At 49.8% G+C, this 25,861-nt stretch overlaps 1 protein-coding gene across 1 annotated transcript; it reads left to right on the forward strand.

The window, feature by feature from the left end:
- The first annotated feature begins 17,377 nt into the window (after nucleotides 1–17,377).
- On the forward strand, nucleotides 17,378–22,341 carry LOC103709731 (UDP-galactose/UDP-glucose transporter 3-like). Its single transcript, XM_008795220.6, has 7 exons — nucleotides 17,378–17,811; nucleotides 17,952–18,049; nucleotides 18,149–18,279; nucleotides 18,415–18,445; nucleotides 20,949–21,052; nucleotides 21,526–21,647; nucleotides 21,814–22,341. Exons 1-7 carry the CDS (start codon nucleotides 17,696–17,698, stop codon nucleotides 22,217–22,219), a joined length of 1,008 nt encoding a protein of 335 aa, XP_008793442.3. The 5' UTR covers nucleotides 17,378–17,695; the 3' UTR covers nucleotides 22,220–22,341.
- Nucleotides 22,342–25,861: the final 3,520 nt, after the last annotated feature.

The following is a 25,861-nucleotide window of genomic DNA, read 5'->3' on the forward strand; positions in this document are numbered from 1 at the left end:
ACTTGTTGCGCGATTACCTAAATGACCCTGGCATTTCAGATCTACGGATCAGATGGTCCACAATCAATCCTCCGCTTGCCGGTGGCCCTTCCGATTTCCGAATTCCGATAGACGGTGTAGGAACAAACAAACACCTGATGAGCTGTAACATCAAAATGACGGTGGGGATACTAGCTAGCTGACGGTACCGATATGTTTCCAAATTTTGTAGTTGGGGAGCCACGTGTCACGGTTGGGGTTACTTAGATGGCAGATGGACGGTGGGTTCTTCTGTCATCTTGCATCGAGGTGGCAACAGCTCGCCGTTATGAACGGGGGCAGGCTGAGGTGGGAGGGAACGTTAACAGCTGCAGTCGGCGGGCGTGTTCAAGATTCTAGATTCTAGATTCTCCGTACGGGTTAAAAACGTGAGTCACTGCAACGGAATGTGCATGGACTCACGTTTTGGCTGCCCGGGTGACTGGGTCACAAACCTGCTATAAAAACTTCACGCCATCCACATGCGATCTGTTAATTAACAATTTTATTTTTTCCCCTTCTTTATTATTTTTTGGTTGCGGATGGGGTGGGGGGAGTGTTTGCAGTTTTGGTGCATACAAAATCTAGCAACAGTTCCCACTATAATAATTCAAAATTTCGCTTAAAATAACTAGATGAAAGATAATTTTTAGGTTCTGTTGCTGGAAATTGGACCCGGGGGCCGCCACGGAGCCAGAGGAGGAGGAGCTCCGCTGCCGGGAGGACGGACGGCGGTGCGCCGGCCGGCTGCGTCCTCCTGGGGGGTGAGTGTGAGAGCGAAGAGGAGTGCGCCCTGTCCTGTCCTGTCCTGCAAAAAAGCCGGTGGCCGGGCTCCCCGGCGCCGGCCCTCCGATGCTTAAGTCAGAGGGGGCAAAAATGTGGAGAGAGCAAACAAGAGAGCAAAGAAGAGAGATATGTGGAGAAGATAAAGAGAATATTGTGCTCAATTGTGTCTGTGCTGTTTTTTTTCATTCCCCCCCCTCTTTCCTCCCAGGCTCCCTTTTATAGAAGGATTTTATGTTGCCTGGGAGGTGACAGGGAGTTTGTTCTCTTTTGTAATAATTGGGCACGATTTGGCCCATTAATGGCGTAGTGGAGAATAAGGCCGAATCAGACCGGAACCAGGGAGTTGTCACGGTCGATCGGACCTGTTGGAGTGGTTGAACCGCCGGCCGTGGTGGGCCTGGGGTCCGTGGATGGTAGGTGCATTTATTACCGAGTGAACCGGCAGTCAGGGAGAGCCATATGCTTTGATGGTTCAGTGATCCGGAGATCGCCTTGAGCCGTGTTCATTAAATGATCGAGTGCATCGGAGACTTGAGGGAGTCTCATGCATTAATGGCAGGTCGTGCCGAATACCTGCGGAGATCTTATGCCTTGATGGCTTGGAGATAGCGGCAGGTTGTAGTGGAGTTTGTCAGGTCCCTCAGGCTTAGAGGGTTAGGCGAAAGTTGAACATTTGGTTAAGGCATTGGCTCGGCAGGGGTGCCGAGCCGAGCCGGTCGCCCGACGGGGCGCCCTGTGGCGGGGTCACTTCTAGTACTTCTGGTCGGCGCCCTCCGGGCGAGCACCTTCTAGCCGAGCGCCACTATTTGGCGCTTTTTGTCTCTGGTCAGCGCTTTCTAGTCGAGCGCTTCTCTGGTCGGCGTCCTCTGGTCGGCTTTTTCTAGCCGAGCGCTCCTACTCATTTATTTTGGTTGGGCGCCTCTTCTTGGCGCTCTCTCTGGTTGGCGCTCTTTGGCCGAGCGCCTTTCCGGTCGGTGCTCTTTGGCCAAGCGCCTCCGCGGCGGTATGACTTGGGGTTTTTCCCCCAACATTACCCCCCGACTTCCGGGTTCCAGTTGGCTACCAGCTGGAGCGCGGGAAGTAGCTTTAGTTGGGTCATTACGGATTCCGAAAATTTTAATTTATTGCGCATTTTGAATTATCGGACGCCTCGAGGTGCCTTTAATAGGCGGCGTCTCTTCTTTCCCGAAAAGCCTCATTATTGGGACACCTTTTGCGAAGCGTCCTCGCGTCGTGGGCTCATGATGGGGCCGCACGATCCGATGGGGCGCTTCGGCGTCCGAAGCGCTAGCCCTAATTAAATGCGACGTTCTGTCTTTTGGACCGACACGTGTGGCCATCTCAACGGGGTGCGGCTTTTCTTTTTGCCGATCGGGGCCGTTGGGGAGGTTTATATAAACTCTCCCCTGGCCCTTCGTCCCCTTCCTATTGCCTTCTGCTCCCAGCTTTTCTTCCTCCAGTCTTCCTCAGACCGAAGTTCCTTTTTTTCCGGCATCTTTCTCAGGTCCCCCTTCTTTTTGGATTTCTTTTCCTCTTGCAATGGGTTCTCTTCCCAGTGAGGTCGAGTCCACCATGAGCGTCCTGGAGGTCGAAATGACCGAAGAGTGGTTTTTCCCTCTTCACGGATTCCGTTTGGAGCCCGCCAGGCGAAGGGATTGGGTAACCGATCCTCCGGTAGGCCGGATCGGAGTGCATCTGGAGTCGCTCTGGGCCGGTCTCCGATTTCCTCTTCACGACTTCGTGAATGAGTTGCTGACAGTTTGCCAGTTGGTTCCGGCGCAACTCACTCCGAATGCCTGGAGGACAGTGGTCGGTTTCCTGTCACTGTGCTTACTGCACGGGATTCCGACTTCTGTCAACGTTTTCCGGCGACTTTTTATCTTTAAGTCGAATCCGGAAGACGGAGAGTGGCTTTATATCGCCCTTCGGGCGGGTCGGCCACTCTTTCATGGTGCCCCCTCGTCCATTCATGACTGGAAGAAGAAATTCTTCTTCCTTAGTTCTGAACGGTCCTGGGGGTTTGACCCCAGGTGGGGGCCGGCCCAGCTTAAGTCTATCAACAGGCCCCCCAGCTTTCTCCACGTGAGTAGGGGATCATCGACACCATCCGCGGCCTCGGGGATGGCATTTTGCTGAACGGCCTCATATGTGAGGACGCTTTAGTGAACGTGAGCCTGAGCTCAGCGCGTCCCCATGGTAAGAGTAATTACAAGGTGTCTATTTATTTCCTTACTGTTCTAATGTTCTAATCCTGTTCGCCTTCGCAGATATCGCAAAGATGGTGACTAAAAGCGAAGTCCTCTACGCTCGCTTCCAGAAGAGGGCAGCCGAGCTCTCGGGCGAGCCCACCGAGCCGAGGAAGAAGCAGAAGGCCTCGGCGACCCCAGTGGCCGAGGCGGGCCCTTCTCGCCTCGCGCATTCCGAGGCGGGCCCTTCCCGCCCCACGCACCCCGATGCTGGTCAGAGGGAGAGCGCGGATTCCAGGGGCTCGGGCTCCCGGGGAGCTTCGGTGGTGCTCCCATGCCCGGTGCCTTTGGCGCAAGTTCCTGGTCGGCAGGATGCTTCAGTTGCCGACCAGGGGAGAAGTCCTGCGGGTCCCGCGCTTGCGCGCCCCGCTCCAGTCGTGCGGCAGTCAGATCGGCCGCTTGTCCGACCCCAGCCCCCTAGCTCCGAGCCAGGGAGCAATCAGGGAGCCTCGGGGTCGGCTCCGCCTAGGCCAGCCGAAGCTGGTCTTCCGGGCCCATCAGGCTCGGGGGAGCGAGTGCCTCTTGCACTCACCTGGTCGGTATTCGAGGGCAATTCAGCTCTCGAAAACCCTCGAGTGGCGCGCGAAGTATTTCGGGTCGCGCTGCTCCCGGCCGATCGGGCCACGATACAGTCCATGAGCTACAATGCCTTCATGGACGCTACCCGCTGCAACGCCGTCCGGGTAAGTAAAATTTTTCATCTGCGTAATTTGTAAAAGATTTTTACTCGCAGCGCCTTATGTTTTTCTTTTCGTCTCTTTTACAGCACTTGCACGAGACGGAAATGCTGATGCACATAGTCCAAGACTACCGGGAGCGGGCCCGGAGGTGCCAGCGCGGTTACGAGGAGGCCCAGGCGAGGTACCTGGCCGCCGAGGCGAGGTACCTGGCCGCCGAGGCGAGGTACCTGGCCGCCGAGGCGAGGTACCTGGCCGCCGAGGCGAGGTACCAGGCCTCCGAGGCCGAACGTCAGGTGCTCCAAGAAAGAATTGAAGCATCCGACGAAAGAATTCGAGCTCTGACCGCCGAGCTCGATGAAGAGAAGGGCGCGCACACACTAACAAGGTCCGAAGTGCGCGCCGCCGAGGCTCGTTTGGCCGCAGCCGAGCTGGCGTTGGCCTCCCGCGAGCAGGAGGTGGGGAATGCCCGCCTCCGACACTTAGAGCTCGAGCGGAAAATAAAAACCCTTGAGCGGAAGGCCGCATACCACGAGGCTCGGGAGCTCGAGGCTCGGGAGCAAGCCCAGAACGCGGTGAAGCTCTTCCGCGAGTCGGAGGAGTTTCACGACCTCCTAGCAGAGGAGGGCGTGAATGGGCTGATCCAGGGCTTCCGGGATTTCCGCAACCAACTGCGGCGGCTCCTCCCGGATTTTGACGTAAACCTGCTTCAACCGGGAGCAGGGGTCGAGAGGCCGGAGGCGGAGGCAGAAACTCCGGTGGCCGACCAGGGAAGTCTGGCCGAGGCGACCGAAGCCGCCCCCGAGGCTACTCCCATTGCTGCCGAGGCTACTGAAGCCCCGACTGCTGAGCCTACCGCTCCCGATACTGCCGAAGCCGAAGTAGTCGAGCTCGAGCCTTGATGTAATTTTTGTTATTTTGTTTAGTCAGGATGGCCCCCCATACTTGTAAGGGCCAAACCCGAATCTTCGTACTTAGCCTACGGGCTTTTTGAAATGAATATATATTTTTTGGAAACTCGTCTGTTGTAGTCCAAGTTTCTCTGCTCGGATCCATTTTAGGTTCCGAGGATATGGGCTCTAGGGCCTCAGCTTTGCCCGCCACAGGGTTTGGTTTTAGGTTTGGCTAGCCGAGCTCCATTGCTCGGTCCTTCGACCAGTGGTATAGTGGTGCTTATGCTTATACTAAGGGGATTTGGGCTCGGAGAATTTTTTCGAGCCTAGTCCAGAATTCGACCAAGCCCTGGGGCGGTCGCTAAGACTTAGATTTTTTAGCGTAGTGAACTTCGAATCCGTGCCTCGGGTTGCCGGGGCGGACCGGATTCTTTTCCAACGAATGGGTCGAATGCTCGTCAGTTCGTGACGGGGATTCAACAGACTAGGTTTGTACCAAGTTTGTTGGTATCGTGAGTGTTTTCACGCCGAAGCGACTAAAAACATTCTGCTCGGAGTCCACTCTTTGAGGACGTCGGTAGAGATCCAAAACAGATAGGATAATGTAGAAACATTAAATAAATGGGTACCTTGTACCGTGTGCGTCCTTGCGCCGAGGCGACTGAAGACGCTCCTCTGCTCAGGGTCCGTTTTTTGAGGACGTCGGCAGAGATCCAAAAACAGATAAGATAATGTAAAAACATTAAATAAATGGGTACCTTGTACCGTGTGCGTCCTTGCGCCGAGGCGACTGAAGACGCTCCTCTGCTCGGGGTCCGTTCTTTGAGGACGTCGGCAGAGATCCAAGAACAGATAAGATAATGTAAAAACATTAAATAAATGGGTACCTTGTACCGTGTGCGTCCTTGCGCCGAGACGACTGAAGACGCTCCTCTGCTCGGGGTCCGCTCTTTCAGGACGTCGGCAGAGAAATCCAGCGATGGAGAACAAGCCGAGCTCGTTGGTTGAAGTCGGTAGAGAACGAGCCGAGCTCGTCTTGGTCAGTGAAGACCGCATCCCAACGTATCGGGGCATCCCGAAGAATCGGGGCATCTCGACGTCTCGAGGCATCCCGGCCGAGGTCGGGGTAGGAGAACGAGTCGAGCTCGTTGGCCGATGGAGCACGAGCCGAGCTCGTCGGTGGAAGTCGATGGAGAACGAGCCGAGCTCGTGTGGTCAGTGAGGACCGCAACTCATATCTCGACGTCTCGAACTTCCCTATAGCCGGGGCATCCCGACGTCTCGGGGCATCCTGACCGTGGTCAGGGTAGGAGAACGAGCCGAGCTCGTTGGCCGATGGAGCACGAGCCGAGCTCGTCAGTGGAAGTCGATGGAGAACGAGCCGAGCTCGTCTGGTCAGTGAGGACCGCAACTCATATCTCGACGTCTCGAGCTTCCCTATAGCTGGGGCATCCCGACGTCTCGGGGCATCCTGATCGTGGTCAGGGTAGGAGAACGAGCCGAGCTCGTTGGCCGATGGAGCACGAGCCGATCTCGTCGGTGGAAGTCGATGGAGAACGAGCCGAGCTCGTCTGGTCAGTGAGGACCGCAACTCATATCTCGACGTCTCGAGCTTCCCTATAGCCGGGGCATCCCGACGGATCGGGGCATCCCGACGTCTCGGGGCATCCTGATCGTGGTCAGGGTAGGAGAACGAGCCGAGCTCGTTGGCCGATGGAGAACGAGCCGAGCTCGTCGGTGGAAGCCGATGGAGAACGAGCCGAGCTCGTCTGGTCACTTAAGACCGCATCTCGACGTCTCGAGCCATCCCGACGGATCGGGGCATCCCGTTGTGGCAGGGCATCCCAATATATTGGGGGCATCCTGACGTCTCAGGGCATCCCGACGGATCGGGGCATCCCGACGTCTCGGGGCATCCTGACCGTAGTCAGGGTAGGAGAACGAGCCGAGCTCGTTGGCCGATGGAGCACGAGCCGAGCTCGTCGGTGGAAGTCGATGGAGAACGAGCCGAGCTCGTCTGGTCAGTGAGGACCGCAACTCATATCTCGACGTCTCGAGCTTCCCTATAGCCGGGGCATCCCGACGTCTCGGGGCATCCCGACGGATCGGGGCATCCCGACGTCTCGGGGCATCCTGACCGTGGTCAGGATAGGAAAACGAGCCAAGCTCGTCGGTGGAAGCCGATGGAGAACGAGCCGAGCTCGTCTGTTCACTTAAGACCGCATCTCGACGTCTCGAGCCATCCCGACGGATCGGGGCATCCCGTTGTGGCAGGGCATCCCAATATATTGGGGCATCCTGACGTCTCAGGGCATCCCGACGGATCGGGGCATCCCGACGTCTCGGGGCATCCTGACCGTGGTCAGGGTAGGAGAACGAGCCGAGCTCGTTGGCCGATGGAGCACGAGCCGAGCTCGTCGGTGGAAGTTGATGGAGAACGAGCCGAGCTCGTCTGGTCAGTGAGGACCGCAACTCATATCTCGACGTCTCGAGCTTCCCTATAGCCGGGGCATCCCGACGTCTCGGGGCATCCCGACGGATCGGGGCATCCCGACGTCTCGGGGCATCCTGACCGTGGTCAGGGTAGGAGAACGAGCCGAGCTCGTCGGTGGAAGCCGATGGAGAACGAGCCGAGCTCGTCTGGTCACTTAAGACCGCATCTCGACGTCTCGAGCCATCCCGACGGATCGAGGCATCCCGTTGTGGCAGGGCATCCCAATATATTGGGGCATCCTGACGTCCTCAGGCATCCCGACGGATCGGGGCATCCCGACGTCTCGGAGCATCCTGACCGTGGTCAGGGTAGGAGAACGAGCCGAGCTCGTTGGCCGATGGAGCACGAGCCGAGCTCGTCGGTGGAAGTCGATGGAGAACGAGCCGAGCTCGTCTGGTCAGTGAGGACCGCAACTCATATCTCGACGTCTCGAGCTTCCCTATAGCCGGGGCATCCCGACGTCTCGGGGCATCCCGACGGATCGGGGCATCCCGACGTCTCGGGGCATCCTGACCGTGGTCAGGGTAGGAGAACGAGCCGAGCTCGTTGGCCGATGGAGAACGAGCCGAGCTCGTCGGTGGAAGCCGATGGAGAACGAGCCGAGCTCGTCTGGTCACTTAAGACCGCATCTCGACGTCTCGAGCCATCCCGACGGATCGGGGCATCCCGTTGTGGCAGGGCATCCCAATATATTGGGGCATCCTGACGTCTCAGGGCATTCCGACGGATCGGGGCATCCCGACATCTCGGGGCATCCTGACCGTGGTCAGGGTAGGAGAACAAGCCGAGCTCGTTGGCCGATGGAGCACGTATCACGAACTCACGAACATCTTCAGGGAATCCTCGTAAGTCCCCCATCATCCCGAAATATCGGGGCATCCCAACCGTGGTCAGGGGAGGAGAAATAAACCTGGGATCATGAGATAACCAGGAAAATCGGTGAGCTTGAAATGAGTATGCAGACCATAAATGAAATTCATAGAATGAAATTCAATAGTTAAATAATGAGGGACCCCTTGGGGTTCTACTGGTGGTACACGCGGAGATTTTCAGAGCTCCAGCTCCGCGGAATGGGAGTCCCATCTAGAGACTCCAATTTATAAGTTCCGGATCGGCGGATGCGCGTGACTCGGTATGGTCCTTCCCAGTTCGGGGCCAGCTTCCCTTGCTCAGTTGGTCGGGAGGCTTCAGCTCTTCTGAGGACAAGGTCCCTTGGTCTGAAAGATTTGACTTTGACCCTGGCGTTGTAGTACTGAGCTGTCCTTTGCTGGTACCTCGCCATACGAACTCGGGCGGCCTCCCTTGTTTTCTCGACTAGGTCAAGGTTACTTCTGAGCTGCAAAGAGTTGGAGCTGGCGTCGTGATGCTCGACTCTTGGAGAAGGAATCCCAATCTCCAGTGGGATGACAGCCTCCGTCCCGTATGTCAGGTTGAAGGGAGTCTCGCCGGTGGGGACGCGGAACGTGGTCCGGTAAGCCCACAGGACATTGTATAGGTCTTCGACCCATTGTCCTTTGGATTTGTCGAGCCTGGCTTTGAGACCCTGCAAAATAGTACGGTTTGTTACTTCGGTTTCTCCGTTCGTCTGAGGGTGCGCGACCGAGGTGAAGCGGTGGTCAATGCCAAGCTCGGAGCAGAATTCTCTGAAGTGAATGTTGTCAAACTGGCGACCGTTGTCAGAGATGAGGATGCGGGGAAGCCCGAATCTGCAGATTATGGACTTCCAGACGAAATCCCGCATCTTCTGCTCGGTGATCCGGGCGAGGGGCTCGGCTTCCACCCACTTTGTGAAATAGTCGATGGAGACGACCAGGAACTTTCTTTGCCCGGTGGCCAGCGGGAATGGCCCTAGGATGTCAATTCCCCACTGGGCAAAAGGCCAAGGGGAACTGATTGAAGTCAAGGGAGCCGAAGGTCGGCGTTGAACATTGGCGTTCCTCTGGCACCGGTCACATCTTTGGACGAAGTTCATAGCGTCCTTCTGGAGCGTCGGCCAATAATATCCTTGGCGTAAAATTTTGTGGGCCAATGCTCGCCCTCCCAGATGATTTCCACAGATTTCTTCATGGACTTCGCGCATGGCGTAATCAGCCTCCGTTGGGCGGAGGCATCTGAGGAGGGGAGATGTGAAAGATCTCCGATAGAGCTTTCCCTCATACAATATGTATCGGGTGGCGGAGCGCTTGATTCGGCGAGCCTCTCGTTCATCGGTGGGGAGGACTTCGTCTTGCAGGTAGCTGGTGAGTTCATCCATCCAGCTTGGCTCGAACTCAGTGCAGAGGGTGTGCTCGGGCTCGTCTGTACTGGGCTTTTGGAGATACTCCAGTACTGCCGCTTTGGGAAGCTCGCTCATGCGAGAGGACGCCAGCTTTGATAGCTGGTCGGCCCTGAGATTCTCCGACCTGGGAACATGTTGAATGTGAAAAAAGTCCAGGGTCGAGGCGAGATCCCGTAACTTCTGAAGATACTTCTGCATGGTCGGGTCTCTGGCTTCAAAGTCGCCCATAATTTGGTTGACGACGAGTTGAGAATCACTGAAGGCCTTCAAGTCCTTTACTCCTAGCTCTTTGGCTAGCTTGAGCCCGGCGACAAGCGCTTCGTACTCCGCCATATTATTGGAAGCAGGGAATTTGAGGCGCAAGGCTTGCTTGGCGACCACCCCCTCCGGGCTGGTGAGGATAAGTCCCGCTCCGCTACCCCCCGAGTTTGACGAGCCATCGACATGCAGAGTCCATGTCAAACTCGGGGTCGGCTCCGTTGGTGGCTCAGGCTCGGGCTCGGCTTCGTCTGGTATGGTGCACTCGACTATAAAGTCTGCGAGCGCTTGTGCTTTAATCGCCAGTCTGGGTCGGTACTCGAGGTCGAATTCTCCGAGCTCGATGGCCCATTTAGTGATCCGGCCCGCATGGTCTGATCTCTGCAAGATCTGCTTGACCGGCTGGTCGGTCAGTACGGCCACTGTGTGGGCTTGGAAGTAGGGTCGGAGCCTTCGAGCTGAGATGACCAGAGCATAGACAGTCTTCTCCAGCTTGGAGTATCGGGTCTCGGCGTCCCTCAAGACCCGGCTGGTGTAATATACTGGCTTTTGGAGTTTACCCTCCTCTCGGACCAGGACCGAGCTTACTGCTACAGGGGAGACAGCTAGATATAGATAAAGGAGTTCTCCCTGTTGAGGCTTTGTGAGCAGGGGAGGGGAAGCCAGGAGACGCTTGAGCTCCTCAAAAGATTGCTGGCACTTGTCCGACCATAAAAAGTTCTTCGGCTTCTTGAGGGCTGCAAAGAATGGAAGGCAGCGCTCGGCCGAGCGGGAGATGAATCTCCCGAGGGCTGCCACTCGGCCCGTGAGCCGTTGTACCTCCTTGGCCGTCCTGGGAGGCGTCATCTCTTGGAGGGCTTGGATTTTTTCGGGGTTGGCCTCGATTCCCCATTGTGTAATAATGAAGCCGAGGAATTTGCCGGAGGTGACTCCGAATGCACATTTGGCTGGATTGAGCTTCATCTGGTACTTTCGAAGTGTGGAGAAGGCTTCATTGAGGTCGGCTATATGGTCTTGTGCCACCTTGCTTTTCACCAGCATATCATCAACATAGACCTCCATGTTCCGGCCTATCTGGTCTTTGAAGATCCGGCTGACCAGCCTTTGATAAGTTGCCCCGGCATTTTTTAAACCGAACGGCATCACTTTGTAGCAGTAGGTTCCCCCGTCGGTGATGAAGGCTGTCTTTTCCTCATCTTCTGGCGCCATGCGGATCTGGTTATATCCGGAAAAGGCGTCCATAAATGCCAGCAGCTCGTGACCTGAGGTGGAGTCCACGAGCTGGTCGATGCTGGGGAGTGGGAAGCTGTCCTTTGGGCAGGCTTTATTCAGGTCGGTGTAGTCCACGCACATACGCCACTTTCCGCTGGCTTTCTTGACGAGGACCACGTTGGCGAGCCACTCCGGGTAGAATATTTCCCGGATGAAGCCAGCCTCAAGGAGCTTGCTGACCTCCTCGGCTGCTGCTCGCTGTCGTTCAGGGGCGGCGCCTCGCTTCTTTTATCGCACGGGCTTGCTGGTTGGCTTCACTTGGAGTCGGTGAACCATGACCTCTGGATCTATCCCTGGCATGTCCGCAGGCGACCATGCGAAGACGTCCATGTTGTCGCGTAGAAAATTAACGAGGCGACCCCTCTCATGCTCGTTGAGGCCAGAGCCGACCTGCACGGTTAGCCCGGGAGAGTTCTCTCGTAAGGGAACTTGAATTAATAACTCACCAGGCTCTACCCGCTCTTTCTGAGGGTTGACCCGTGCCTCCAGAGTCTTAGTCGAGGGCTGGTCGGTCGCTGGGACAAGCACCTCGGCTGGTCGCTTTGCCTCGTGGGTCGCCAGGTAGCATCGCCTTGCCACCATTTGATCTCCTCGAACTTCGCCGACTCCCTGGCCGGTGGGGAACCGCATAAGCAAGTGGTGAGTTGAGACCACTGCTCGGAGGGCGTTGAGGCCTGGCCTTCCGAGGATGGCATTGTAGACTGAAGGAAGGCGTATCACGAGGAAGCTCATCCCCACGGTACTTTCACGGGGGGCGAGCCCAGCTGTGACCAGAAGGTCAATCTCGCCCTCTACTGGGACTGAATCTCCGGTAAATCCAACTAACGGAGCATTCATCCTCCGTAGCTGTTCTTTGGTCATCCCCATTTTACAATAGGCACCAAAATACAAAACATTTGCCGAGCTTCCATTATCAACCAGGATGCGTTTTACATCAAATTTATTTATGATCATGGAGATGACCACGGCATCATCATGGGGAGTTTCGACTCCCTCTAGATCATCATCTGAAAAGGAGATGGCTTCAGAGGCGCGCAGGCGCTTTGAGGAGGTTTCTTCCCCTGAAGCTTCTCCAACCGAGGCCCCGCCTCGGATGGTGTTGATGACGCCGGCGATGGGCCTGTTGGCATTTGAACCTTCAGGCTGTGCGGCTCCTTCGGCTGGCTTCTCTTCACGCCGGCCTTGCACGAATCGATCAAGCACCTCTCGGCGGATGAGTGCTTCGATCTCGTTTCGGAGCTGATAACAATCCTCAGTATCATGGCCGTGATCCCGGTGGCAACGGCAATACTTCCGGGAATCACGCCGGATTCTGGTATCTTGTTTTGGAGGTGGGAGCCGGATGCGGTCCCGACCCTCAATCTCCATGAGGATTTCAGCCCGAGGAGCATTGAGGGGAGTGTATTTTTCATACCTCTCCTCGGGTGCACGGGCCCGCAGTGGGAACCTCGGGCGGAGCGGTGACCTTTGCGGTGGCGGTCCCCTTAACCGGGGTGGACTCTTCGGACGGGGCGGATTCTTAGCTCGTCGCGGAGACGGGCTCCTGGGCTGGCCGCGCTCCTCACGGCGTCTCTTCTTGGGGTTCTGCTCGGTCCCGCCCCGCCTAACAGCCACGGCTTCTTCAGCCTTGGCATACTTCCGCGCCCGAGCGAACATTTCGGTGAGGTCCGTGGGGAAACTCTTCTCGATTGAGAAGAGGAACCTGTAAGACCGGGCTCCAGTCTTTAGTGCTGACATGGCGATTGACTGGTCAAGCTCCCGGACCTCCCATGTTGCGGTGGTGAACCGGTCCAAATACTCCTTGAAGGATTCTCCCTCCTTCTGTTTGATATCAAGGAGGGAGTCCGATGTCCGCCGCTGGGGCTGGCTGGCGGAAAAATTGCCAGCAAATTGTCTGCCGAGCTGCTCAAAAGAGGAGACAGTACTCGGCTTCAGTCCGGTAAACCACAGCCGGGCTGGCCCTCGGAGTGTCGCCGGGAAAGCCTTGCACATCATGGCCTCTGAGGCTCCTTGTAGGGCCATCAAGACCCGGTAGCTTTCCAGGTGGTCAAGGGGATCAGCCTTGCCGTTGTAAGGCTCCACCTGGGGCATCTTGAACCGTAGTGGAACCGGTTCATCTTCAATCTCCGGGGAGAAGGGCGACTTCGTAGTAAACTCGAAGTCGCCATCACGTCCTGATTTTCTTCCGTGGAGTGCCTGGATTTGGCGCTCCAGTTTCTCGACCTTCTTGTCGAGTTCGTCATTCTGGAGGATTGCTACAGCGGTTCGTTCGGGCGCAGGTTGCCCTGGAACCGACTCAGCTTCTGAAGGCTGTGGCCAGCCTCCGTGGCCTCTGACTGGGTGCTCTCTCCAGAGGGAGGCCTGGACTTGAGAGTCTTGACCTCGAAGGGGAAGTCCACTTGTAGGAGGCTCTGGTTGAACTGGAGCCGGAGGAGGTGGTGCCGTTGGGATGCCCCTGGGTTGCAGGCTTTGGACAGCGGTGGCCAAGGCCTGCACCTGTTGCACCAGGGCATCAAACTGCTCCGGCCGAACTTGAGGTGCTGACTCGGCCGGAGGTGGTGAGTTTCGGACAGAATGTTCCGGACTAGGTGGAGGACGTCGAGAGGCGTTGGAAGCCCCTTTGCTTCTTAGCTTCATGGCAGCGACTCGGGCCCTTCCTCTAGCGCCAACTGTTGCTGGAAATTGGACCCGGGGGCCGCCACGAAGCCAGGGGAGGAGGAGCTCCGCTGCCGGGAGGGCGGACGGCGGTGCGCCGGCCGGCTGCGTCCTCCTGGGGGGTGAGTGTGAGAGCGAAGAGGAGTGCGCCCTGTCCTGTCCTGTCCTGCAAAAAAGTCGGTGGCCGGGCTCCTCGGCGCCGGCCCTCCGATGCTTAAGTCAGAGGGGGCAAAAATATGAAGAGAGCAAACAAGAGAGCGAAGAAGAGAGATATGTGGAGAAGATAAAGAGAATATTGTGCTCAATTGTGTCTGTGCTGTTTTTTTTCATTCCCCCCCCCCTCTTTCCCCCAGGCTCCCTTTTATAGAAGGATTTTATGTTGCCTGGAAGGTGACAGGGAGTTTGTTCTCTTTTATAATAATTGGGCACGATTTGGCCCATTAATGGCGTAGTGGAGAATAAGGCCGAATCAGACCGGAACCAGGGAGTTGTCACGGTCGATCGGACCTGTTGGAGTGGTTGAACCGCCGGCCGTGGTGGGCCTGGGGTCCGTGGATGGTAAGTGCATTTATTACCGAGTGAACCGGCAGTCAGGGAGAGCCATACGCTTTGATGGTTCAGTGATCCAGAGATCGCCTTGAGCCGTGTTCATTAAATGATTGAGTGCATTGGAGACTTGAGGGGGTCTCATGCATTAATGGCAGGTCGTGCCGAATACCTGCGGAGATCTTATGCCTTGATGGCTTGGAGATAGCGGCAGGTTGTAGTGGAGTTTGTCAGGTCCCTCAGGCTTAGAGGGTTAGGCGAAAGTTGAACATTTGGTTAAGGCATTGGCTCGGCAGGGGTGCCGAGCCGAGCCGGTCGCCTGACGGGGCGCCTTGTGGCGGGGTCACTTCTAGTACTTCTGGTCGGCGCCCTCCGGGCGAGCACCTTCTAGCCGAGCGCTACTATTTGGCGCTTTTTGTCTCTGGTCAGCGCTTTCTAGTCGAGCGCTTCTCTGGTCGGCGTCCTCTGGTCGGCTCTTTCTAGCCGAGCGCTCCTACTCATTTATTTTGGTTGGGCGCCTCTTCTTGGCGCTCTCTCTGGTCGGCGCTCTTTGGCCGAGCGCCTTTCCGGTCGGTGCTCTTTGGCCGAGCGCCTCCGCGGCGGTATGACTTGGGGTTTTTCCCCCAACAGGTTCATTAATTTTGTATAAGTATCCAAAATTTTCTCGACAAATAACTGATATAAGACTACACATATGCCTACACGGATCCTCATATATTTCTCCATTCAAGTCCTGACGTCCTTGTCAAGCTAAGAATTAAAATATATTCAAATCTAATCACAAACACCATAAATGATCCGTGGTCAGCCTCCATAAATCCATATTGCAGTGTTCTTTAGTTCATATAGGCTATTCGCCGAGTTCACTTTGATAACATTCTGTCATTTTTCGAACTCAATACCCAGATCCGGCTATATGGCATGGACGCATACTTTCTAGGGCAAAAACACCCATTGTCCCCTTTTCTGTTCATCCTCTGCCAGTTCTTATCTCCGCCTCTACGTGATGCTGTTGAAGGTGGTTCTTTGAAGGATAAATTAGAGAGGCAATTTTGGTGGGGGGCAGGACTCAGATGAGAAGAAGCTTCAACTTGTTTCTTGGAATTCTATTTGTTCACCAAAGTCTTATGGGTGGTCATGGTTTCCAAGATTTAAGAATCAGGCGACAACATTTCATGGCAAAGGCAGCTGGGCAATTGGTTCTGCAACCAAACTCCTAATGGAGTACTCTGTTATATATGACTTTCAGGGGACATGGACAACTTACATAAAAGAGTATATTCAACACTTGATCAGTTTGTACTATAGTCAGAGGTACTCGGAATCATCTTACACAGCAATATTATGTGGCTAATATTGTTTAACTGCCTGAGATGATAGCATCAGTGAGTGTTTGGTGGGGAGTACAGTTGCTTATGTTGGCTGGTACCATAGTTCTTGTATAGCTGAATTCCACAGTGCTGCAGTCTATTATATTCTGAAGGCTCGAAGAACATGGATCGAAGGTGATTCCTCAAAAGTTACACATTGGCTCAACCATCCTCATGAAAGATTCTTCTTAATTCAATCCTCTACTTCAGGACATCAAGTACCATTCGTGCGGCCTTCTTTCTGAGAACCACTCATTTTTTTCGCGAGGGCACCAAACCAGCAGATTCGTTGGCTGCTTGCAAACTTCCGATCAAGCTTACTTACTAGACCCTTTCCCAGGTCTGTTATCTAGTCTTGTTAATGCTAATGCTTGTAGCTGCTCTTTTATGTGCTTCTTAGTGGAGGCATTCCTCCCATCATCCCGCGTCACAGACCTGACATCCGATGGGAATAGAAGATTCGAAATGGATATAGAAACGTTGTACAAGTACCTTTCGAGGTAAATTCTTCGAAGCAAAATGACTGAAAACATTTCAACCGGACTTTATAACAGCATATGAATCATATTCTATTCAAGCAGTCACAGTGAACGGATATGAAGTGATTCATTTCCTCTGTTGTTAGCTATAGGATAAGGAGCAACAGGGAAACAAAGATTGATCTATGAATTATCAAGGTTGAAATCTTTAGGTGGTGGTTGAGCATATGAACCAAGAATTATAGTGTAAATGGATATGAACCGAAAGTTAAAAGTGTTATTGTCGATCTAGTTGATTCTTTTTCAAATGGTGATAAACAAACTAATTTTGTTGCTGTCATTGATATTCAGCTAGACATTAAAATAAAGCTATATCACATCAAAGATTTGCTCAAAATTCTTTGAAGGCTAAAGTTGAGGTATCATGGAATTCAACTAGAAGACTTGCATCATGGAAGAACAGCGATCCAAAGTGACTTCAAATCTGTAGCAAGTATTAAGCCTTCTTAGTAATTTAGTATATTAAAGATGTTATGGAAAAATAAAAAAATGAAGCTCGTTGAAAGAAGTGCCTTTTCTGGAAATTCGACATATATTTTCTACTTCTTTTCTAATAACTGCATATGTTGTACAATTATTAGTATATATATCTCAACAATGCCAGGTTGCGGTCCCGGCGAGGAACTCCACCCTTGCTACAATTCTCAATTCTTTTCTTGCTCATTGCTGCCCTCCTCTCCGCTCCCATAGTCTCGTATCCCTTCCTCTCCCGGCTTCTCTCTCCTTCAAGCTTAAGAGGAGGTGGCAAAAGCCGACCAAACCCTATCAACCCTATTTGGGTTGAGTTTTGATGAAGATTTCTTTTTTTGATGATCGAATATGATTTCCTAACCCAAAATTTAATTGAGTTGGACATGGATCAAAGCTTTAACTCGACAAAGGTCACGAGCTTAGAGTTTTATTTGGATTGAAATATTTTAGCTTGTGTTGAGTTGGATAATATTTTTTCGAGGGGTTGATTATTTTTCTTAATACCAGTGGTTAAATTATTTTAAATATTAGCTGATAAGAAATGTAAATATTGAATTGATAAGTTGGCTTAGTTTTATTAGAGAGTGAGACTTATAAAATAAATTAAGTAAGGATCAAATGGATGATCTAAAATAACCATGGATAGAAATGGGCTACTCGTCATTATGTCAAATCCGGTATAACTTATAAGCCAAGATTTTATATATTGTTATCCTTATTTCATTAGACCAGAACTTCAACCCGATCTTATCCCTGGCCGCCCTACTTGGGATAGAGCAAAACCGCAAAAGAAGTTAATTGGACCCGAGCTTATCGGATCCGTACCCGACCCGTTTGTATGTATGATCCACCGCGTCCCCCTATCGGAGAAATTGAACGCAGAAGTGCCTGCGTCCCTCGCAGCACGCTGGCGAGTCCGCTCGAAGTTCCCAGGCCCACCAGTTTCCACGTTGAGAGAACCAATGAGGACTCGAGTTCCGCCAGTCCGCTAATAAACTAGTGCCACGTGGAAAATCTGACGTTGTTCCGGGTCTCCGCCTTCCGTGTAAACGTAGCCTCCAACGCCATCTTCCTCCCCCTCCTTGGGTGTTCCTCTCTCTCGAGCTTGATTCCCCCCTCCTCCCCTCCTCTCCTGCCCCATTCCTCGGATCCGCCGGGGAAATCACTCCGTGACGCGGCCATATACCGGAAAATGGAAATCCACGGGGGTCGCGGCGCCGGTGGACTTGGGCGGGTCTTGGTTCTGGCCTTCTGCGTCGCCGGTATCTGGTCCGCGTACATAACCCAAGGCGTCCTACAGGAAACCGTGTAAGTTTTCCTTCGGATTTTCTTTTGCTGATTGTTTTGCTTAATTTTCTTTCGAATTCCTCTTAATTGCAAAAAAAAAAAAAAACTTGGATTCGACAGTCCAACTAGAGTTTCTAATGGGGTGTAGTCCTTGCGATCAGATCCACCAAGCGATTTGGACCGGACGGGAAGCGGTTCGAGTACCTCTCCTTCCTGAATCTCGCCCAGAATGTTGTTTGTTTCATCTGGTCATTCATAAGTAAGCGATTTTTTGAGGGAGGCTGAATGATTGTATAATTTGGCGATATGTTGAATGATTTATTCGTTGATTATCTTCTATTCTTGTTCAATGGTCCAGTGATAAAGCTATGCTCGAGAAGCTCGGCAGGGGCAGCTCCATGGTGGAGCTATTGGAGTGCGAGTATCACCAACACCATTGGTCCTGCGATGGGAATCGAAGCATTGAAGTACATTAGCTACCCAGCGCAGGTATGTTTAAGTTTTCTTCAGCATAAGAAAACCATTTTCTCCGTTAATTTGCTTGTGGATTTGGCGGGCTGATGCCTATGAGCAAAATGAAAAAGGAAGGGTGGTGCTAATGCTGTTTACTTTATGTGTAAACAGGTTCTCGCAAAATCCTCAAAAATGATTCCTGGTGAGTTAGCTCTTATGCTTTTCTATATGAATGTGCAATTTGTGCATGCGCAGAGTGTGGAAAAGAATCATTCTTCTACCAGATGTAGCACATTGAATCTGGCATGCAGTTCTCTTGTATTTGTATACGTGAAGGGATAAGACTACTTACCATGCATGGTTACACTAAATATTTGCCCAATGACAGAGAAACCAGGAAATAATGGCATTGACAGGGAAATGTGACTAAAGTGTTAAACATTGAATTACATGAAAAAGTTAATGTGCGTAATGAGCAGTGATTGCTGTCCGCATGCACGCTTAATAACTAATGAAGACATTTCCCTTTTGCATTCTGCATTGTTGTAGAAATGTGCAATTTGACCTATATAGAAGTTTTAATTCACATATTGATTTTGATAGAATTTTAGATGTAGGGCTTCTTAAGGAAAGAAACTAAAGCAGTGGGGAAGATAGATGGTTCAATATGTCATACTAGTTTTTTCCCTTCCATTTGATTTCTTAGATGGCATATTTAATTAAAAAATGAAAGAGGTGAATCAGGATGGCAACATTTTTGCTTCATCCAGGCACTTGCTTTAAGATTTGTTCATTTCACTAATTTGGGAGAGATTGCTTTGGTTTTCAGTACATCGCAATGGTGTTTATGCATTTAGCTAACTGTAATTTTCATGAGAACATGCATGCACATGCACATATATAACTGCATGGCATATTTAGATTTTCTAAAGGATTCAAGGTATGAAATTGGGACCAAATTCTTCTTCCCATCCTAGTTCTCCGAAAAAAAGGGGAGAAAATTCTCCTCTCTCTCTCTCTCTCTCTCTCGCCCACACACACAAGGATGTCATGGTAAAAGGTGAATCTATCTCCAACTTTGACCAAAACCATCTTCCTTGTTTTCTTTTATCCCCTACTCTGCAAAGGGCTTGAAGCTCAAGTACAAAAAACATGACTTCTTATTCTGTCTATTGAGAAGAAATAGCCAATATGCATCGAGGAAGCATCTTGAGTCAGTGAAAGACCTAAGTCTAGAGGAATTACTCCAAGCAAAATTCACCTTTAGTAGATCTGACTACTTCAGAAGCTTATACCTGCTACGTTAATTTCTCTATGCATATGAGTGTGTGTTTGTTCAATGACCTGTCTTTGTCTTATAAACAGTAGTAAAGGATGACCCTTACAGGTCACTGAGGCCACTAAATATATGCACAAGAGGCAAGGCAACTATCCAGCCATTTGGATATCTTACCTGATGACCCAAGCTTTAGCATATCAAGAACTTTCTAACACTGTAGGCTGTGCTCTTGTCTTAATGATTTATTTCTTATCAAGATTAATGATATTGTTACAGATACACTAGTTAAAAGGGGGTGATTGGACCCATTAGTCTGGATTTGCACCTATCTACTATCGAGCAGCTTCCATTTCATTTGTTCTACATAGGAATCTGCTTGTTTTTTCAGATTCTGCTGCGGACCCCCACAAAGTTCCTCAGTGCTTTTTTTTTTGGTTATTCAGCTGAGCAAAAGATCTTGATATTTTAACGTCTTTCAGAAACTATGGCCCTAAACCAGCGGTATAGAGGAAAAGGATTCATGTACCGACCGCAACTAAGTGCTTAGCTGAGTTGAAAAGATCTGTTAAACTACAAGTGCTAGATTCCATCAAAAAGCTATCCGTGCTAGATTCTTTCTTTGCCACCAAATTTGACCGTAAGACTAGAATTCTGACTAGTTTAGAAGTTCAATATACTTCTGTGATGATCAATTTTTCTTCTCGAATCTCAATTGAGAAAGGAATCCGATTTTTAAAACTTTCATTTAGGCACAGTTCAGTTTAGTATAATACTGGAATTAGTAGCAAACTTCAACTATCTGGACCATGTTCTACCATCAGCCAAGAAGTTCCCTGATCGTCATTTTTGAAGTTCATGACAAGCAGGTTGGAATAAATTTAGTTCTGACCTGGTGGTAGAGATAACAACATTTAGAGAAATATATTGTCTACTCTCGATTTAGATCTTTGAAGAAATCACAGATTGAATTAAAAATGAAATTACTAATCAAGAAAAATAATGTATAAAATGAATTACTGAAGGCCTTTAGTGGAAAATTATGTCTTTTTGTTGTCACGTACAATGCAGCAACTGGTTGCCAATCTATTCTGTTGCACGAGAATGCAGATATTTTTTGATTTTTGCCTCAATTTTTCAAGCAATGCGGACTGACTTTTGACTAACCAAGCAGATATATTGAAGAGAGCCCTTAATTATGTTATCGAAAACGCCTTCTGTTGTAGGAGTCAAAGCATATAATGGCTGGATGTTTTAGAATGTTTAAATTGGATTTATGAATGTTTGTAGCTGTCGCTGATTGTCCTTTTACTGACAGTTGCACAAAATTGGAAGAATTGTTATGCAATCTGAATGGTTAATTTCACTGAATTAAACAGCACACAACAGTGATATTGTCCTGGCTGACCATTACATTCTTGAACTGCAGTCATGGTGATGGGGACTCTTGTTTATGGTATCAAATACACAATTCCTGATTACATATGCACCTTCCTTGTTGCTGGAGGGGTGTCAGCATTTGCACTTTCAAAGGTAGAAGTTCTACTCTATATATTATGATGAAAATTATAAGCACAGCGCATATATCACAATGCCATTGCACATATATCTCTACATCATGCCATTGCTCTACCAATTTCCGCACGTAGGAAGGAATGTCATATTACCTGGTGGTACCACCTGCCTCTCTGATGATGTTTCATTCCCAAATGTGGAAAGCCTGCAACCATGCGACTACTAATTGCAATGAGATGGCCGCTTTCACCTGTGGCTTGTCGTAGCTTTTCTTCATTGTTAACCGATATTGGGAAATGCTTGTGTGTGGATTCTTTGCTAAACTATGCCAACCGACACTACAATGCTAGGGAAAAAAAAAACTCTGTTATGTGTTGCAAAACATGCTGCTTAAACTTTCAGCTTATGGACTTATCTGAGTTTGGTTTATAGAATTTAAGGCACTAATGCAAGCATGTCTCTGACCAATGCATTGCTTTGATCCATTGCAGACCAGCTCAAAGACCATAAGCAGGCTTGCTCATCCAAATGCTCCTCTTGGTTATGGGCTCTGCTTTTTAAACTTAGCATTTGATGGCTTTACGAATGCTACCCAGGATTCTTTAACCACGAGGTAATTCCAATTCTTCAAAACCCATCTCTGCAACCCCCCGCACCCCCCCCCCCCCAACCTGAACCCCTTCTCAAAATTGTCCAATGTAGTGTAGTTTACACTGACTAGCATGAGAACCACGCTATAAACAAATTCAGATTCTTAAGATCTGCTGCTTTTTTGACAGGTATCCAAAGACCAGTGCCTGGGATATAATGCTGGGAATGAATCTATGGGGCACCATCTATAATGTTGTGTATATGTTTGGCTGGCCGAATGCAAGTGGTTTTAAGGCTGTTCAGTTTTGCAGAGAACACCCAGAGGCAGCATGGGACATCCTCCTCTTCTGCCTTTGTGGGGCAGCCGGGCAGAATTTCATTTTCCTGACCATAAGCCGCTTCGGCTCACTTGTCAACACCACCATCACAACCACCCGCAAGTTTGTGAGCATTGTGGTGTCCTCCTTGCTAAGTGGCAATCCCTTGTCCCTGAAGCAATGGGGAAGTGTCCTAATGGTATTCTCAGGTCTCTCCTTTCAAATCTTTCTCAAGTGGAGGAAGCTACGGATGCAAAAGAAGACAAAGGATGCATGAAGAACTCTCTCTTCCTGAGCCAAAGAAGGCTTTGGTGGCCCCTCAATTTCGGTAGATTTACATACGGAAATGTAATTGTTACATGCTACAGATATAACGGAATGAATTTTACTATTAATTCAGTTACGGGAGAACTCATTTTTTTGAAGAAAAGTAACTGAACATGTAGAGCTGAAGGCAGTAAAATTATGGCACCATATTCTTTTAAGTTAACCATTACATCAAAAAAGAAAAAAATCTTTTGAGTTAACCAAACTACTGAATCATCAGAGGATTCCTGCAATCAGTAAACCTAAATTTTACGGGAATTCATCATCAGCTCCTGTTGACGCCCGATACAAGTTGATCCTATTTGTGGGTGAGAATTCATGCCTATCCTTGACCAATGTATGTTTGAGCTCCTGTTAATAATCATAGTCTCAAGTTTCATCTCTTCCACACAAATGAGAGCTGCTTTCTATATTGTCAGGTTTTTTATTGTTTAGAGATATCAGATTTAACGTGCGTATTGATGTGGCTTTCAGACTCATAACAAATAAACTGCACTTTTTAACTCAAAAGCTGTTTCAATTTTTGTGGTTGAAACAATCCCTCCGTACTTTGTTGCATGTTTTCATCAACATTCGAAAATGTTTACGGAAACTAATAACCCAAGCAAAATGATGAAGTTGCATGCCTACATATGACAAAATCAGTGCAATTAGATTATGTGTAGACTACATCAATGAGATGAGAATTATCTCGTACTTGGCCAGAAAGTCCTAATATATTTTTTGACTAATATCTGAATAGAACCACCATCAGAACATGGCCTCTTAAGCTCCTTTTTATCTTTGTCGAGCAGTTGGCCTCAGTCCATGAATACAATTCGACAACCCAGAGTAAGAAGACTTTGGCTGAAATAATGAAAATAACATCTCTCTCTCTCTCTCTCTCTCTCTCTCTCTCTCTCTCTCTCTCTCTCTCTCTCTCTCTCTCTCTCTAAAAAACAACAATATCTAAATAAGATGCCTTCCTGAAAGTCTCTCTTTCAAGTCGCAGATCATCCATTCAAGAAGGGGATCGAATATAGCAGATGGTTATGAAGTTGCAAGATAATATGGTCTGTAATTTTTTTTTTCAAGTGGTAACGGGAGAACCGTCTTGTTACCGAAACAAAGGGAAAACCGTCTGTGTGGGTCCACATCTGTCCATACCTCAAGGCCGAGCGGCCCAACCCAGCATAGCTTCCTACCTACTGTGAACGATACTTCTTAGACCCACTTAGCAACACTCGATATCACCATCGAATTCATTTAATCATCTCTCAACTTAATAGCTAGTAAATAGTATAAGCCAACGATGTTAACAAGGAATTATAGTTTAGGCAGAAGTAGTTTTGGCCCAAATACGCTACCCGTGCTGCCTTTTTTTTTTTGCTATAAAAAAAGGGGAACGGGGGAGGAAGGGACAAGCCCACCCTCGTGTAGCAGCCCCCACTGGGCCCTCGCCCCGCCAAGAGAATGTTCGATGCACGCAGAAATGGCCGTGTGTTGGGCACTCCGACCGGTTTTACTCATACCCTCTTTATCCGTGGGCCCAGCTCGGCTACTCCTCTGGGCTCAGGCTCGAACCCCGTATGAGTACGTCACACCTGGCACCACCAAAACTACTAGAGGTCCAATAAGCGATTCGAACTTGGAACCATGAGGATAGAAGACTACGCCCGGTACCACTAGGCTACCATCTTGGTGGCACCCGTGCTACCTTAATAACCCTATGCATATCCTATAAGTTGCCTAGCCCTAAATATAGGAATCCTCTGCACTCTTCTTATTTTCATGAATGACAGAGAGAGAAGGAGACCCAAGTTAGCTTATATAATGTAGATAAGCACTCACAATCAAAAGCTTAAGCTATTGGGAGAAAGACCCATCAAAGCCGATAAACCTGTGGCACCTTTTACCGGGTCACAAGAGCCTCTTGGCTAGGCGTCAACACCACTTTGTGGCCGGGGGAGGGCCATGCGTCACACCTTAAGCACGGAACACCACATATGAGGGTGGCCAAAGGAGAATTGTATTCCTTCCCACAAAGAGTATCAAACATATAACCCAAGATTCTTGCTGTCCAATCACATAGGAATAAAATAGGATTGGTCCTATGAAGCCCTGGTACAAGGGCGTCGGTTTGCGCCATTAAGTTATGCCGGCGGATATGCAAAGGGTTTCACAAGAGCCGTTATCGTTTTCCTGCTCAAATCTCGGGACTCGGTTACGCTATAGATATTGTAACCTCTCTTGTCCCAAGCAAAGATAAGATAATGGATTCTCTTTCGTATAAACCTTGCATAAGCTGAACAATGGCATGCCTGCTAGATTTGTCATTGTGCCCAACAAATTTAAATTGGATGGAGATTTCTGATGTCTCATGGGATTCGGCTTTCTATCTATTTTACCGTATAACTTAAACTTGAGAGTGGAGTGCTATCATGAAGCTTTCGTGCCCTCGTGTTTAAAGTTTGGAAAATTCATAAATATTCTTTAGATTCCAAATCTTTAATTCATTATTAATAATTAAGGAGGACATGTGCAATCACTTCTCTCCATCCATTTATTTGAGTTCGGCTGTGTGCATTGTCATCTTTCTTTTCCCTATTTTAAATCTGATTCCGCTTATTTCCTAAAATTGTAGCTTGCCAGTCCACAACATATGATTTGTGTCATCACATGCAATGTCGGATGGCCTAGCGATAACAAGTCCACAACTTGCTACAGGGCATTTTATCGTATGCTATGGCTATTGCAATCACAAACAGTTTAATCGTACTCTGATCTTGAAATTGATGTACGTAACTCACGCCGTAGATAAAGCTGTCAGATTTTATTGAGACTAATATCAACAAGTTAGGCAGATGGCGCCATCGTTCATGCCTCACCACCGATGTGCATAAATAATATCCAGCGCTCTCTTGTCCTTTTCTTCAGGTTTTTGGGCCTTTCAACATTCGAAATCCCAATCCACGACTTGGTGCAGCTACCTCTTGTCATTTTATGGCACAAACTCACCATCACAAAAATATGCTGGACTTTCTTTACCTCTTTTAGATCTCATCCTTTTACAAGGTAAGCTGTCTTTCAAAAATCATTTAAATAATATACCTTTCATGTAATGTGGCAAAAAAGTGTCGGCCAAATTTTGAGCTCGGAGGATCGGCTGCGCGCTCTGAGGTTGATGAGAACCAAAAAAAAAAAACAACAACAAAAAAAAAAAGTCAGAAGAGACCCTGGTAAAATAAGAATTGGGTGCCATCAAAGCTACCCTATAAAAAGTTCATTTATCGAAAAAAATTTGGTGGAAGATCCTCCGATATTTAAGTCAGATATTTTGAGCAACAGTATAGAAAAAAAAATTGTAGAACCGAGTCACACAATGTGCTTACCCGAGGATTCCCGAGCTATCCCTTTATAATAGGATAAAATACACATTCATTATCTGATTTGGCGTAGCATGCCTTAACCGTATAGTAACCGCCGGCTACATGTTAACAACGTGGTAGCCGTAATGGAGGGTGGCTTTCGGCCCGAAAGCCTCCTTAACACTCTATGTCCCGCGCTCTTTGTGCGAGCCATGAAGTTGGTCGATTCGGGCCGATGCGGGTAA

Source organism: Phoenix dactylifera, chromosome 5, assembly GCF_051530095.1.
Source record: "Phoenix dactylifera cultivar Ajwa chromosome 5, Ajwa_hap1_PhDact_Kaust_v1.1, whole genome shotgun sequence".
In the NCBI taxonomy this organism is placed as follows: Eukaryota; Viridiplantae; Streptophyta; class Magnoliopsida; order Arecales; family Arecaceae; genus Phoenix; species Phoenix dactylifera.

Bases quoted from the DNA above. Each gene is read 5' to 3' on its own strand.
- LOC103709731 (XM_008795220.6), top strand. From the start codon at position 17,696: ATGGAAATCCACGGGGGTCGCGGCGCCGGTGGACTTGGGCGGGTCTTG. The intron at 18,050-18,148 runs GTAAGCGATTTT...TCAATGGTCCAG, and splicing joins TTTCATCTGGTCATTCATAA to TGATAAAGCTATGCTCGAGA. The intron at 21,053-21,525 runs GTAGAAGTTCTA...GATCCATTGCAG, and splicing joins CAGCATTTGCACTTTCAAAG to ACCAGCTCAAAGACCATAAG.